Source organism: Felis catus, chromosome D2 (genome assembly GCF_018350175.1).
Source record: "Felis catus isolate Fca126 chromosome D2, F.catus_Fca126_mat1.0, whole genome shotgun sequence".
In the NCBI taxonomy this organism is placed as follows: Eukaryota; Metazoa; Chordata; class Mammalia; order Carnivora; family Felidae; genus Felis; species Felis catus.
Genome location: NC_058378.1, coordinates 69,351,349 through 69,367,822, shown reverse-complemented (window position 1 = coordinate 69,367,822; position 16,474 = coordinate 69,351,349). Strand labels below are relative to the sequence as shown.

The 16,474-nt window shown below is 44.2% G+C and overlaps 1 protein-coding gene across 1 annotated transcript in view; it reads left to right on the top strand.

Moving 5' to 3' along the window:
- Positions 1-16,474, top strand: part of LOC101101087 (guanylate cyclase 2G-like) — a 43,348-nt gene that overhangs the window by 16,504 nt on the left and 10,370 nt on the right. The window contains 6 exon segments of the mRNA XM_011287645.3: positions 1,058-1,141; positions 1,862-1,966; positions 2,489-2,560; positions 9,270-9,408; positions 9,411-9,434; positions 11,519-11,674. Coding sequence (XP_011285947.3) covers positions 1,058-1,141; positions 1,862-1,966; positions 2,489-2,560; positions 9,270-9,408; positions 9,411-9,434; positions 11,519-11,674 — 580 coding nt within the window.

The window sequence follows — 16,474 nt, the reverse complement described above, 5'->3', positions numbered from 1 at the left end:
CCCATACTAAAAGTGGGAGATCTTGGGTTGGCATTTAAATTGTGCTGAGGCGGGGCGCCTGGGTGGCGCAGTCGGTTAAGCGTCCGACTTCAGCCAGGTCACGATCTCACGGTCCGTGAGTTCGAGCCCCGCGTCGGGCTCTGGGCTGATGGCTCAGAGCCTGGAGCCTGTTTCCGATTCTGTGTCTCCCTCTCTCTCTCTGCCCCTCCCCCGTTCATGCTCTGTCTCTCTCTGTCCCAAAAATAAATAAACGTTGAAAAAAAAAATTTAAATTGTGCTGAGGCTTGTGTGTCCCGATTCTATCTTTTTTTCTGTGCAGATTTCCCCAGGTTGTCAGATGATTTGTGGCAATTTATTGACTCTCTTAAAGCAAACTTAATAGGTAATGGCAATGAGATATGCCACTTCCTGAAAGCCAGATATGTGCCAAGCATTGAGTTAACAGTGTTACGTATTTTAACTGATTTAACCGTTGTAAGAACTCTATGAGATAAGTTTCCCTGTTAATCTCCATGGTACAGATGAGGAAATGGAAGCTTGGAGAAGTTAAATCCCTTGTTCAAAGTTAGTAAGCTGTAAGCAGTAAAAGGTAAGCAGAAGTAAGGTAAGAGCAGTAAGGTCGTAAGCAGTAGAAATGGCCTTGACCCAGGTATCTGACTCCAGGCTTACTCTTAAGACCTCAGCTCACCATCCCTTTGAATGAAAATGGGACATTACTGTGTAATAGAGTGTAATCTTGGAGTCAGATGTTCAAATTCTGGCTGTATTACCTACAAATGTGTGACCTTGGACAAGTTACTGAACCTTAGTGATTCCCACCTGGAAACATGCCCGTCTTGCAGGGCTATGGTACGTGGGAAATGAGATCTTATGTGTTAAGAAGCTAGCTGAGCACCTACACATAGCACAGTGCCACCCTGGCCTGATCTGGACTCTGATGTCCCTTTTGTAGGTGGATTTCTTGCTGGTTTTCCTGCTTCCCTTCCTAGTCTTTTCTGAGTAGAGCTTTTCTGGATCATCCTGGATTAAGAGCATTCCACTTTGTCTCTGGTTCCAGGGAAACCATGTGGCCATCTGCTACGTGGGTGACCAAGCAAAAGCCTCAGTCAGGAAGCCGTCTGTGCTGCAGGAAATCCGACTGGTGAGGCTCCTCCCCCCTCTCCCTGGGAGAGGAAAAAGTGGCGCTGATCTCTGGCTCTCTGCTGCCAGCTCCCTCTTCCCATCTGGGAACACCCCAGTCCAAAGGATCAATGATGGGAAGCTTCTTCCCTTTACCTTGGCCCACTACCCCCATCCCCTGACAGCCCAGACGTTAGGCTTAAGACCCTTTAGGCACCTGAAATCTGGGACCCCTTCCAGCCTTGCCCTTTTCCCTTAAATTCCCCCTGGCCTTCATTCCACCTCTCCATCCTCTGTGTCTGTGAGGATTGTTCACCTCTCTTGAAACTTTTCCTTGGATGGAGTCAGATTCATGCGGTTTGACTTCTTGCTCGAAATCTATGACCTGTCATGGCCCAGACACCATGGCATTGACAGCCATGAACACCAGGAAGCAGGGCCAGGTCTGTTACTATGATGTGGTTTTAGTTAATCCCCATGGCTAAGGTTAGACTTGGATCATTCCTCTGGTTTATTTGCTAGAGGCAGACTGCCTGGATTTACCTCCCAGCTCTGCCACTAATAAGTTGTACGACCTTCAACACATTATTTTACTGTTGAGCATCAGTTTCCTCATCTGTAAATGGGAACAGAGTTCCTTTCTCACAGGGTCTTTGTGAGAATTAAGTGTATGTAAAGCACACAGCAGAATTCCCAGCACAGAAGATGTACTACGATCATAAGCTATTATTATTATTTTCAGGTATATGAATTAGGGCATGAAAACATTGTCCCCTTCTTTGGCATTTGCACAGAACCACCCAATGTCTGCATTGTCACCCAGTATTGCAAAAAAGGGAGTCTTATGGTAAGCGAACTAGTAAACCTTACTTCAGGTTAGATTAATAGCAGCTAATAAAGAACTCGTCAATGTTTTGCCCTTTATCCAATAACAGTCCCTCTCTGGTTTAATTGCAAGACCTGCATTATCTTGTTGGGCCGCCTACAGGGGATACAATTAGCAGTGGAATTGCCAACAGTCAATTTTTCTTCGCTTTGGGTGGAGATTGCCTGAGCCTGTTTTTGTTGCCTAAGACACTATTGCTACTTCTGAATTGTGTTTCTGGACCCCCTCCTACCCATAGTATGTGACCATCAGCTTTATGTCTGGAAAAAGGAAGCATTTATAAGACTCCAGACTTAACAATGAGTCAGGTTATAATATCTCCTGGGAAATTTCGAGTATTGGCTATAGATTACTCTGCCTCAGGTGGCTATATTGGTTCTGGTCAAAATCATCCAACATATTAGAATCAAAACCATTCAGCACACAAAACTCCCTGTGCTTCGGGTTGAGTCAATAGTGATAATCTGAGTAAGTGTCTTTCAGGATGTTTTGAGAAACTCAGATAATGAGATGGATTGGATATTCAAACTCTCATTTGCATATGACATTGTCAAGGTGAGCATGGCATAAAACTTAAGGAACAAATACCATAGCGTTTTTGAGTTGTTCCGTGTTTTTGGTGAAGTTGAACTGTAATCTTTCCTGAAAACTCTGATCTTGCTCAGATCTCCTCAAAGTGATTGCACTTAAAACTCACCACTTCAGTCAGGTTTTCCATTCTTTTCACCCTCCTTGATTTCAAGTAGGCACACTAAAGTTGAAAGGGATGCTAGGTTTATCCAGTACCCAAAGAGCAGAGTATTTACATTTCAGGGTAGAACTTTTTACCCCGAAGAAAATCTAATTACTAGGCCATGAAGCAAGCTGGGGAGGAAGATTCCCAATACCCCTTCTTTCTGCCTAGTTTTTGATTCCTTTCCCCAGAAAATGGGAATTGGTGCCACAATTACCTCAAAGCTCTTGAGCTGAGAGGTGGGCTCAAGAATCCAGCCTCATTTTGTAAACTTGCCCTGCCTGCTTTCACCATCAGAGGGGACTATGCCCACAACCTGGGAGTGGGTCTTGGTGAGGAAGTCCCTCAGTCTGACACATGGGCAGCAGGACAGGGCTGGCCATCATCTGTCAATCAACAGTCCCTTCATCAACCAACAGACTCCTTTAGGTTGAGACTTGGCCTGGGTGTTGTGAGGAACACAGGGTGAAATATAAGCTCTGCCCTCCTGCAGTAGTGACTGGTGAGTGACTTTGGAAAGTCACTTCCCCTCTCTGGACCTCAGCTTCCATGTGCGTTCAATAGATGAGGTTGGCCTGACTAATATCAAAGAGGTTTTTTCTTTTTTCTCTAGGATTTGATTGCTCCTTATTTCGGAGAAGCTGAATCTTACTGGCCTTGTGAAACTTCGGTTTCCTGGGCTTTAGTGGAAACTGGAATATTGTAATTACCAAGAAAGGTAGACAAACTGAAATCGCCTATGACTGGGTCCTCCCGGACAACCTTGGGCCACCACTGTCATTATTTTAGTAAAACTGTATGGAACATCTATTAAGGGTTGGCCTTACTCTGGGAACTGTCATAAGAAGACAAGGACTTGTTTTCATCGCTAGATGGAATAAAATCTAGGTACAGAAAAAAAAAGTTAGGAAATATACATATAAAATTAAATGGTGGGATAGTTATAAATAGGATCTCATGTGGCATCCTTTTCTACCCTGGACTCCTCTCTCCTTCCCTTCACCCACATTCTCTTCCCTTCCTACCAAGCCCAGAGAAGTATTCTAGACTCCAGGGATCTGTCTCCTGCCCCAGCCAAAACAGATGACATCATGTATATTTGTTATGAAGAGAAAACGAGTAAGTGAGCTGTCCCCAGGTAAGATACGAATAACTAATAGATTTAGCTTTTTCCATCGGCATTTGGTTTTTGAGAGGAGTTAACCCAAAAGTTTCTCTGGAGAAATGCTAGGGTAGGTGATAATGGCACTCTGAAAGGAAAGTCTCCCTGGTATTAATCAGCCCTTTCAGGTCAGTGAGTCTCTATCCCCTGCTCCATGCCAGGGGAACCAAAGACAGCTGGACACCTTGTTTTAGAAGGATTGCTGTCTTCTGAAATGGAGCGTGCGCATTATGGGACGGTGTAAGGAAGTCATAATGAGTTCAGTCAAGGCACATTTAGGCGCTTCAAGGTCAATTACTCTGCCAGAATTCCTTTGAAAGGGACTAGCAGTAGCATAAAATTCACGAAAGCTTCTCAGAGATTTCCCATTGGTGACCCAGGCACTGAGCCAAGCTCTGTGCGTCAGATTGTGCTTCTGGCCATCACATATCAATCATAAAAACAATTCCTCTCCTGATGTTTATTTGACCAGAACACTCTTGATGCCAGGTACCAGAGAAATTCCGAGATGCCACAGACTTTTCAAGTCAACCGACATATCTTGACTGAGCACCTAATTTGACTGAGACCCAATTCTGGGCATGGAGGGCACAGAAGAATTGGCTCATTGTCCTGTTCCTGAAGAGTTCAACCCAGTGGAGCCAGCCTGGGAAGGAGCTTTGGAGATTATAATACTCTTCTCGAGTGAGGGATGGGACTTCAATTTCTAAGTAAGAGAAGTCTCAATGGATTAAGAGGATGAGAGCAGTTGGCATTGAAGTTGTCTTGGGTGTTTGAACCCTGGCTTTCCACTACTGACCAGGTGACCTTACCTACCTTGAGCCTCAGTGTCCCTGTGTATAAAATAAAGATAACAACAGTCCCAATCTCGTAGAGCTGTTGGGAGAACTAAGATATGCTCAGCACTGTGCTTACCCATTAATAGGTATATACCAAATATCATTTGTTAGGTGAAGCAATAGTGTTGCTATTATCACAGATAACTCCATCACTAGTACTAAAAAAATGTACAGTCAAAAAATTTATTCCCCCAACAGTCCTATGGGATGAATTAGCACTGTCCAAAAAATACCAGCTGCATGGGACTACTAACCACTGGTAACGTAGGTAGCTCCAACTGAAGTGTGCGGTAAGTGTAAAATTCACACCAGATTCAAAGAATTAGTAAAAATATCTCACTATTTCGATATTGATTGCATGTTGAAATAAGTTTTTTAAATACATTGGGCTAAGTAAAATATATCATTAAAAGTAATTTTACCTATTTAACTGAACAAGTGCAAATTATACACGTAGCTTGCACTGTGTTTCTATTGGACAATGTTCTTAATAACCAGCAATTCATGCCACTATTCGTTCACTTTTAACTCCAATATTAATAAAATTAATAGTTACTCCATTTGCAAGAGGCAATAAAATGAGGCTTAGTGAAGGTGAAGTAACCACCCAAGTGGTAAGAGGGAGGTTGGGATTTGCAACCAGTCTGTCTCCAAAGGCTGAGTTCTTCCTTCCATGTTCTGCTTCTTGCCTGTATAAAGTACAAGAGACCCCAAATGTGGGATGCAGAAGTGAGAGCACTGGGGGTACCCGCCACTCAACTTTCCAGGAGGGGAGTAAATGTAACTAGCAGACAGGTCGGTAATAGAATTGCAAGAAGTGCAGGAGATCTGGCACATAAATCATAAACCTCTCAGTTCTACTTGGCCTGTGACAATACACATAAAATCATACTTTTCCACCACAACAGGAAAAGAAAAAGAACTGAAGAGATGTGTGGTGTCTCTTAAAGAGGACTCCATTTCTAGGATTTCCACTGTATCCCAAACATCTCCTAATGGAATGTGCTCTGTTAATAAACCTGGACCTCAGGAGTGATCAGTGGTGACCAGATGTAAAATGTCTCCTGCCTAGGGTGGGCCTGGCTCTAGCAAGGCCAGGGACAGTTGTGAGGGTCAGGGACAGCCCTGCTGCATGGGGAGGTCTCCATGAGGTGAGAGAGAATTCTTGATTGGACAGAGGTCTCCCCAGATTGCGTGCCCAGACCTTGGCTTGTTGAGCCTCACTGGAGAATTCCAGAGACGGCCCCCAGACAGCCCCCTCCGGGTTCAAGTGAGTGGGTTGCAGTCCCAAAATGTGATTGAACTTTATCATCTCAAAAAACACACAAGCCTCCTGAATTTGGGGGTGGGAGTAGGAGTGGTGTATCCACTGCCCTGGGGGTTTCCTCACTGCTTTCTGCATTAGCCTGTATTTCTTTTTTTTTTTTTTAAGTTTATTTATTTATTTCGAGAGAGAGAGAGAATGAGTAGGGGCGGGCAGAGAGAGAGAGGGAGAGAGAATCCGAAGCAGGCTCATACTGTCAGCACGGAGCCCGATGTGGGGCTTGAACTCACGAACTGTGAGGTCATGATCTGAGCTGAAACCAAGAGTCAGACACTTAACTGACTGGGCCACCCAGGCACCCCAGACTGAATTTCTAATGCGTTATTGGCTCAGGAGTTTTACTAAAGCAGGATGGTGACTCAGACTATGATCACTGCTGGAGGGAGAGTGAGTCCCTGAGCTGGTGACCAAGAGGCCCAAGGACCCCATCTCTGGGTGCAATAGTCCACTCAGGGCCTCCTCACATTCATCTTTTCTGGAACATTGAGTGCTATGGACCACACCCATGGGTGACATCACCCCCCTTCTCAGCTGGGCTTGTCATTTGAACCTCCTATCATGGTGTTAGGAGAATAGGTGTGCTTTGACCGCCCCGCCCCCCCCAGCCTCCTGGACAATCACCAGGACACTGGAAACAATAAAAGCTAATGATTTAGAAGCGGCTGTACTTTGAAGGCAACCCAACCTGGGTTTATATTCCAGCTTTGCCCTCACTCTTCAGGAGCAGTTTAAAACTGTGAGTTTCCTCATTGGGAAACAGAGAATGGGAATATTAATCTATCTCCAGAAAGACCAAATGTGATAACATGTATAAAGCACCCTGCACAATGCATAGTACAAAGTGCTCAAAAAAAAGGTTTATTGATATTTATTTGTTCATCACAGATCCACATCACAGTGAGAATCTCCATGGACCCTGGTGGCTTCAATGCAATGCTCAGTCACTCCTCACTCTCTGTCCTTCAGAGCTTTCTTTCTTCAGTCGAGGGCATTTGTGCAGTTGGTCAAGGGCAGGGACTTGGGAATCGGACTGTACTTATTCCCAGTCCTGCTCCACTGCAGGCCAGCGATGTGACCTGGGGCAGGTTAACTTCTTCATTTCTCCCTTTCCCTATTTGTAAAATGAGGTCAATGACAATACCACCTGACTCTACAAGGTCACTACGGGAATTACATGAGCTAGTTTAAGTAAGGGACTTAGAATGGATGTCACATAAGGTTAGCATGATAACCTTTAAAAAAAGTATCCAGTAAGACCCTTGAGAAAGACACTGTCATTTTCACTCTTGCTCTGAAACCTCTTGGGTGAGGCAGGTGTGAGGAGATCCGTGCTACTCAGGCTAATGCAATTAAAATGGCTCTGTGACAGCCCCATACCTGTGACATACTCAGGTTGCTGGCTCTCTACCAGCTCCCACGCTAAGTATTTTGAAAATGAATGGTTCAGAGATTCAGATCAAAGATCTAAAGAAACTTTATGTAGGTATTTCAACTCCAAGAGACAGGAAATGTTGAATAAATATTACAGAAATGTCTTATTGTGAAGCCATCAAGGAAGGTAAGGAAACAAAGACCCCAGGATCATAAACATTGGGTCCCCCTATCCCCCTGCACTGTTACAGTTACTTCCAAAACAGTCAGCCCATCCCCTTGGCCTTCGTTTCATTGCTTCTAGGTCTGCCCTTGGAAATTTCAGAGAAATACAAACATCCATCAATCAGATCCTGCTTCAAATGTGACCGTTCTCATTTTCAAATTCATCTCTTCTCTATCTAGCCTCCCCAGATACCTGTTTCCCTCCTCAATCCCAGGCCTTCCTTTAAAGCCCTTCCCTGCCTATGGAAAGATCTGTGCACTCTGCCCTCGTCTCCTTGCCAAATGAGTGTGCCCTTTGCCTTCATGACTCACCTCCTTTAGCAAACTCTTCCTGTTGGCACACTTTCCCCATTCTGATTAGTCTCTTTGGGTTCCTTCGCATCCAGCTTGGCTTGTGCCACACACAATCCATAGTTAATGTAGGCTCTTCTGTTCAGGTCCAACCATTGGTCTTTTCTTTTTAAGCTCCCCAGGTGATTTTAATGGGTGGCCAAGATGTGAAACAGTAGAGGAGGCCAGCTGTTCTCAGACTGTGTGCACATGAATCTCCTGGGGATTGGGTTAAAATGCACAGTCTGATTCAGTACATCTGGGCAGGGCCTGAGACTCTGCATTTCTGCCAAGCTCCCAGGTGCTGTAGGTGCTGCTGGTCCGAAGGCCATGTTTCAAGTGGTGGGGATCTAGACAGTCCTATCTTGTAGATGGTGAAATTGAGGCCCAGTGAGGTGAAGTGTCTTGCTTGAAGAGACCGAGCGGTGAAGTGGAGATGTGAGGTATGCCTTCTGACTCTGGTGTTCTTTCTGGGCCTTTCATAAATAATGGTACTTTATTATTGCATAATAATAATAGATGTAAATGTTTAAGAACATGGCAGATGACATGAGAATTTTCCAACGTTCCTCATTTTATTGCTTTTCCCCTCAAAGTGTTCAAACAGGACCCTAAAGTGCATATAATATAATATAATATAATATAATATAATATAATATAATTATAGAATCATTACATGTAGGTAGGAGTAGAATATAACTTGCAACATGTAGGTAATAAAAGAATATTCTTAATTACATAGTGTTGTTTCCAAGTTGATTTTTTTTATCATTTTTATACACATTTTTCATGATGATTTTTGGTGGGTGTTTACTTTGTGTCACGCACCATGTTGGGTGTCTCATACGCATTATTGCATTTAATCTCCACAGCCTCCCTCTGAGGTAGAGATCGTCACATCCATTTTGATGAGAAAAATGAGGCTTATGGGGTCAAGTAACTTGCTCTCTGCTAAGTGTTAGAGCTGGGATTTCAAGTCAGGAGTCTGACCACTTAGTCAGACTCTATTTTGTTTAGCTTATTGGAGCTTATTTATTTTAGGCTGGCCTTGCCTTCATGGCTGCGCACTGGGGAGCCAGAAATAGTTTCCCCTACTTGGGTGACACTATCCAGGTTGACTCAAGGGCAAGGGGCTGTTAGTGGTTCTTGAACAGATGAACATAGAGATGGGCGGTTCCTCTCCTCTGGGTCGTGTTTCTGCCCATCTATTTCTGTCTGTGTCTTCCAGCAGGTTCCACTGGCCCCTACGCTAATTCATTTGCTTATTTTCACTCTTCCAGGGCATGCTGTTCCTCCACAGGAGCCCCCTGGGGTCCCACGGCAACCTTAAGCCTTCCAACTGCCTGGTGGACAGTCAGATGCAGGTGAAACTGACAGGCTTTGGGCTGTGGGAGTTCAAGTACGGCCGGATGTACAGAGCATAGAGGAACCGACAGACCACTCAGGTAACCACTGACAGATCGTGCACCCACTAGCCCACGTGGTAACGGGGCACCTGACCCCACCCTATTTCCTGAAGCTCACTCACAGGTGCCAGCAGGGGGCCTTCCTCTGGAGCTGACAGTGCATGGTTGTTCTATTCACCCAAGGGAGCAGGAAAAAATAGCCTCCAGGGTGGTGAGTCCGTGGTGTGACGTCTGAGTTAGAAGGTTAGGGCTCATCCTGGCCAGGCCGGGTGGCCCGAAGCAAGTCACCGGTCTTCTCCTTAGCCCCCTATACCCCACTACACTTCACCTGTGTTCTCAGCACACCATCTGCAGGCCCTTCAAAGACCATGGGTTCAGCGGTCCTACATCCTCTCGCTGCTCTGGTATCACTTGAGAAGCTTTACAAAATATGTGGGTGGCTGGGTCTCACCCCAGATATCTGAAGATGAAATCTGGGCATCAGCACTGTTTTTTAAAAACTCTCGGGGCACCTGGGTGGCTCAGTCGGTTAAACATCCACCTTTGATTTCGGCTCAGGTGGCGATCTCACAGTTCCTGAGTTCATGCCCCATGTTGAGCTCTGTGCTGATGGCACGGAGCCTGTTTGGGATTCTCTCTCTCCTTCTCCCTCTCTCAAAAATAAATAAATAAAGGGGCGCCTGGGTGGCGCAGTCGGTTAAGCGTCCGACTTCAGCCAGGTCACGATCTCGCGGTCCGGGAGTTCGAGCCCCGCGTCGGGCTCTGGGCTGACGGCTCAGAGCCTGGAGCCTGTTTCCGGTTCTGTGTCTCCCTCTCTCTCTGCCCCTCCCCCGTTCATGCTCTGTCTCTCTCTGTCCCAAAAATAAATAAATGTTGAAAAAAAATTTTTAAAAATAAATAAATAAATAAATAAATAAATAAATAAATAAATAAACCTTTCAAGTAAAATAAAATTAAATAGAAACAAAAACTCTCAAGTGATTCTGATGCACATCTCAGGGCAAGACCTTCTGCCTGGAGTCAAACCCTCCTTTGCATATGAGCAAACTGAAGCTCAGACTCTTCCTTGTCCAAAGCTAGTGAGCAGTCTTGAGTCTTACCTCGCATGTATCCCAGCCGTCTGAACTCCTCTCCCTGGGGCAGCACATTGCCAACAGCTTTGCTGAGCGCATGCGAGGAGGTTCTGTAACACGGGATGAGGCCTTACGGAAAGACAAAGGGGGAAATTCTGAAAACCTGCTTGTAGTCACCCTACTTCCCCATCCCCCAGTATATTTTCTTTTAATGATTGTAACCTACAATGAAATAAACCCATCAACCTCACACCAACAAATAAATGTAGGTATATAAAATATCAGGAACATAGAAATCTGTAAAGACAGAATGCGGACTGGTGCTTGCTGGGGGCTGGGGGTATAGGAAACAGAGAGAAACTGCTTAATGGCTGCAGGATTTTACTTTGAGGCCCTAGAAACGTTTTGGAAGTAGATAGGGTGGTTTGTTGTACAATCTTGCAAAGGGGCTAAATAACTAACACTGAATTGTTTGCTTTAAAAGGGTTCATTTTATGTTCTATGAATCGTACCTCTATAAGTTAGTTTTTTAAATGTAGACAATACAGGGGCGCCTGGGTAGCTCAGTTGGGTAAGGGTCTGACTTCGGCTCAGGTCATGATCTCGTGGTTCATGAGTTCAAGCCCTGCATCGGGCTCTGTGCTGATAGCTCAGAGCCTGGCGCCTGCTTCAGAATCTCCTGCTCTCTCTGTCCCTCCCCCACTCACGTTCTCTCTCTGTCTCTCAAAAATGAATAAATGTTAAAAAAAAAAAAAAACATTTTAATGTAGACAATCACAGAAAGGGGAAGGAAAATGAAAACTTCTTGTAACTGCACAATCAGGTGTTAACCACAGTTAAGATGTTAGTGCTTGTTCTTCTTGATTGTTCTGTCTGCATTCACGTACACACAGACCCCTTTTTGCTCTACAAGTCAGGCACCATTAGGGCGGATTTTTCGGGGGCTGGGTACTTTCAGTTCTGTTTTCCTGAGAAAGAGGGGTGACTTTTCCGGTTCTGCCTGTCCCTCTCCCACTCCATGCTTCCCTCATGACACCCGTTGCTTTGCAGAGCTCTACTGGACGGCCCCAGAGCTGCTGCGGCTTCCAGAGGCACCCCGGTCAGGCACCCCAAAGGGAGATGTTTACAGCTTTGCCATCCTGATGACGGAGCTGATCCACCACCAGAACCACGGACCTTTTGCTGACCTCAACGAGATGCCAGACGGTAAAGCTGAAAGTCTCTTTGGCAGGCTTTGGTCATGTGGGCTAGCTTTTATTTCTTATATTTGCAGGGGGCAGGGTGGGGGCAGTGGCACGCTAGCTTTTAAATGATTGTTTTTTATGAAGTGTTCATCAACTTATTATTTATTCCATTGTTTTTCTGTCTTAAAGTTTCTTTTTTTTAATTAAAAAAAGTAGTTGCCGTTTGCTTACAAAAACAACCAAAGAGCTCAGAACTACATACTTTATTATAGCAGAGTGATCCTGTTGGAAAATGAGTCAGGTCATGTCACTTCTGGTCACAACATCCTCCCCCGGCTTCCCATTTGGGGAATGAAAACTAAGCCCTTACAGTGGCCGACAGGACCACCAAAGGCCTCTGACCTGGCCTCTGACATTCTTTATTAGGGTCTTATGGCTGCCATTCTAAGTTAACCACATACCTGCTGGGTGTAGTGGACAGAAATGTATTTTCTTACAGTTGTATAAGGCAGAAGTTCAAAATCAAGGTTTGGCAGGGCTGTGCTCCCTCTAGAAGCTTTAGGGAAGATCGGTTCTCTGCTTTGTCCAGCTTTTGGGGGTTGGTCCAGATTTCATGGGCTTGTGGTTACATTTCTCCAATCTCTGCCTTCACTTTGACGTTGCCTCCTCCTCTGTATATGTCTCTTTTGTCTGTGTCTTATAAGGACATTTGTCATTGGATTAGGGTCCACTTGGAAATCTGAAATGACCTCCTCAACCCAAGATAATTAACTATACCTGCAAAGACCTTTTTTTTCCAAATAAGGTCATGTTCGCAGGTTCTGGACGTTAGGACATGGACATATTCTTTGAGAAACAAAGTTCACCTCAATACACCTTTCTAATTCCATCTCCTATGGTTTGCTCATTTCAGTCATGCCGGCCACTTTCATGTGCCTCCAACATGCCAGACACATTCCTACCCCAGAACCTTTGCACACACTGTTCCCTCTGCCTGGATATCTTTCATCTCATATGTGTATACACAAATTTACCTCAATCTTTCTTAAGGACTACAGAATTTTCATTGTAAGGATAGGCTGTGTATTATTGATTGATGCACAGTTTGGTTGTTTTCCATTTTTCTTGCCATTACAGTTGATGCAGTGAGCAGCCTTGTATCTTTGTGGGCTTGAGATTGAAGAGATAAATGTATTTTAAGTATATTTAATTTTTTAAATAAACGCTGCCCAGTTGTCTTTATAGGATATATTTAGGCTCATTTTTTTGCTGAGTTGTCTCTTAACACACATCCCGTCATGGAATTAAGGGCAGAAGCTGGGGAGATAAAGCAAAATTTGATCAAGAATGATAAAAAAAAAAAAAAAAGTATAGTAGGTGTAACCCCCCAGCACTGTTATCTTCCACCTTGGCTGTGCCCTGGAATTACCTGGGGAACTTTAAAAACTACTGATGCCTGGATCTCGGCCTAGGAGGTGCTGATGCTTTCGATCTGGGTGGCTGCCTGGGCATCAGCATTTGCAGGTGATTCCAACATGCAGCTCATGTTGAGAACCACTGTCTGAGAACAAGCATAGGGAGGTGTGCATGTGTCAGTTGCTAAATCAACTCAGCCCACCTTTCCCTCCTGGTTTTTCTTCTTTATCACCATGCCTACTTTTTCTAGTCCATTCCCAATGGCCACCCTCAAGTTTCATTGTTAGATCATGCATTCCCTGGAGAATTTCAAGTCAGGATCCTTTCTCAATGTATATAGTTACTTTAAAAATGGATTCCACTTTCTAATTTATGGCCAAGTGAAAAAGAGGGGAGACTAATCCAAAAAGGGTCATTCAAATCCAAGGGCAACTGACTTTAGAACCAAGAAGCCACTCAGATATTCCGAGAGTGAGCCCAGGAAGGATCCCAGCCACACTCACTAAGCTCAGCTGCCATCCGGTTGCACCAGGTGGGGTGGGGGTGGGGTGGGAAGACTGTACCCAATTGGTATATTTGCCCCTCATTGTAGTCTTATGCCCACAAAGTTCAATGAAAGCTGGCCATATGGGACTATGTATACACAGGACTGCAATCAGGGAAAGTACAAGGTGCACCTAATTTGTGGCCAAACACGCTTCTCCCATTAACATCTCATACTTCCCTACAAACAGTCCTGGTGCTGGGGACTGAATAGATATTGATGTCCTGTGCACACTAGACCAGTGGTTTTCAAATGTTAGTTGGTGTCAGAATTACCTGTAGGACTTGTAGGGTCTCAGACTCAGTAGGTCTAGGGCAAGGCCTGAGAATTTGCATTTTTCTCAAGTTCCCACATGATGTTGAAGATCCACAGTTTTGAGAAGCCTAGTGCAACCCTAGACTAGCAGCCTCAGCATCGCCTGGGCACTTATTAGAAAAGCAAATTTTCAGGCCCGGCTCCAGGCCTTTGGAATTGGAAACTGTGGGGATAGGCCCAGAAGCTGTGCTTTAAGAAGCCCCCCACCTCTGATTCTGATGCACACCGAAGAAGAAGAACAATGACAATAGAGTGACTGGTGACTGGTGGATTATGGGATGGCTGCACGTTACTAGCTCATAAACACGTGTTCCGAGGTGCAGGCCCATGATGTGAATTTGAACCCATGGTTCAAAGTTTTTTATCATTTTATTGATTCTCTCATGATATTTCTTAGAGCTGAGGATAAGAAAGCAGAAGATGCAACAATAGTAATTCTTCAGTGACTTCTTTTAAAACCATTGTTGTCCCATGTCTCAAATTACACTTCATTTGGGATGTAAAACACAATTACCCACAGAACTTTCTTATGTATAGTCCTTCAGATTATTTTTAGGCATTGAAAGTGTGCATTTAAACACAAGCATGTAGGGGTGCCTGGGTAGCTCAGTCGGTTGAGCGTCCAACTTAGCTCAGGTCATGATCTCATGGTCCATGAGTTTGAGCCCCGCGTCGGGCTCTGTGCTGACAGCTCAGAGCCTGGAGCCTGTTTTGGTTTCTGTGTCTCCCTCTCTCATTGACCCTCCCCCATTCATGTTCTGTCTCTCTGTCTCAAAAATAAATAAACGTTAACAAAAAAAGAATTTGAACACAAGCATGTACATTTACAAAAAAAAAAACAAGATCATATTTTACACAGTGTTATAACTTGTATTTATTCTTATTCTTTTTTTTCATTTTTTTTAATCTTTATTTATTTTTGAGAGAGAGAGACAGAGTGTGAGCGGGGGAGGAACAGAGACAGAGGGAGACACAGAATCTGATACAGGCTCCAGGCTCTGAGCTGTCAGCACAGAGCCTGACATTATTTCTCCTCCTCCTCCTCCCCCTTCTCCTCCTCCTTCTTCTTCTTAAGCAAAGGCCATACTCTTTTAGATTCCCTTAGTTTTCAACCCAATGTCCTCTTCTGCCCCAGCATCCCATCCAGGACGTCATGCTGCATTTAGCCATCATGTCTGTCTAAGCTCTTCAAGAATGTTCCTTAAACTATAATTCTAATGACATTGTACTTTCGAGGAGTACTGGCCAGGTATTTTGTAGAATGTTTCTCACTTGGGATTTGTCTCATTATTTTTCTTCCTTATGATGAGACTGGACTTATATGTCTTGAGAGGAAGGCTACAGGGGTAAATTGTCATGTTCGTCACATCATGTCAAGGGTACATACGACCAACATGACTATCTGTTGACTATCATGTTGACCAACATGACTGTTGATATTGACCTGGATGAGGCTTGTCAGGTTTCTCCACCGTAGAGTTACCCATTGGTTCCCCTCTTCCTATACTGTCCCCCAAAGAAAGAAGTCACTATGTGAAGTCCACACTTAAGGAGTGGGGTGTTGCATTCTACTACCCTGCGTGGAGACTATCTATGTAAACTATTTGGGATTTTTCTCCACAGGAGGTTTGTCTCTTCTCTCCCACTTATGTATTTATTCAATTATTGGTATTGTATTGTATTATATTATTATGCATATCTATATTATAACATATGTGTCCATTTTATATTATATATTACACTATATCTTTATTTTATCCTCTGAATTGTAATCTAATACTACTTTATTTTACTGTTCCAGTTGTTTCATCTTCGGCCATTCCATTTCAATTGACTTCTGTGTACCTTTGATATAAACCCATTGCTGTGTTTTGATTTGGTTTGTTTAGTACCGCCTTGCTTCCTGGTGGCATGAGAGGCTTCAGCCTCCTCTTGTATTTCCCTGCCTTAGTCCTAGAATCAGCCATGTCTTCAAGGACACTGGTTCTTTTTTATTGGAGGATGATATTAGAAACCAAGACCTGGATGCTGACTGTGCTCATTGCAACCGGGGTGTTGTTGCTTCTAGCCCCTCTCAGTGGACACAGTAAGGAAAAGCACGTGCACACTAGCCTCAGTGTATACACATTCTCATATCTGCGTCTACCCATCTGTATCTATACTAAGCTAAGCATGAGTTCATATTAACATCTCCAACACCATTACCACCACATAGTTCATTTATTCCAGTGTCCCCCCTGCCTCTATCCATAGCCTCCCTTTCCAACAGTGAGATCCTGGCTCCCACCATCTGCCATCCATTTATTTATTTATTTATCCAATCCCAGTATATGTGTCTAGTGCTTGCAAAGTTTTTCTTCTGTCCCCAATCTTGCCGTCTACAATACAGCGATTGTGAATGGGTCCTTTTGTTTAGTCTTAATGGTCTTGAGTCATTTCAGAAGTGCCTAAGTCAGCCAGTGATGTCATATAGTTATAATACATCCCCTTCAGCGAGGCAATGTCATACAGTTATAATACAGTTAGATTCTTTTGTCACAGTTTGCC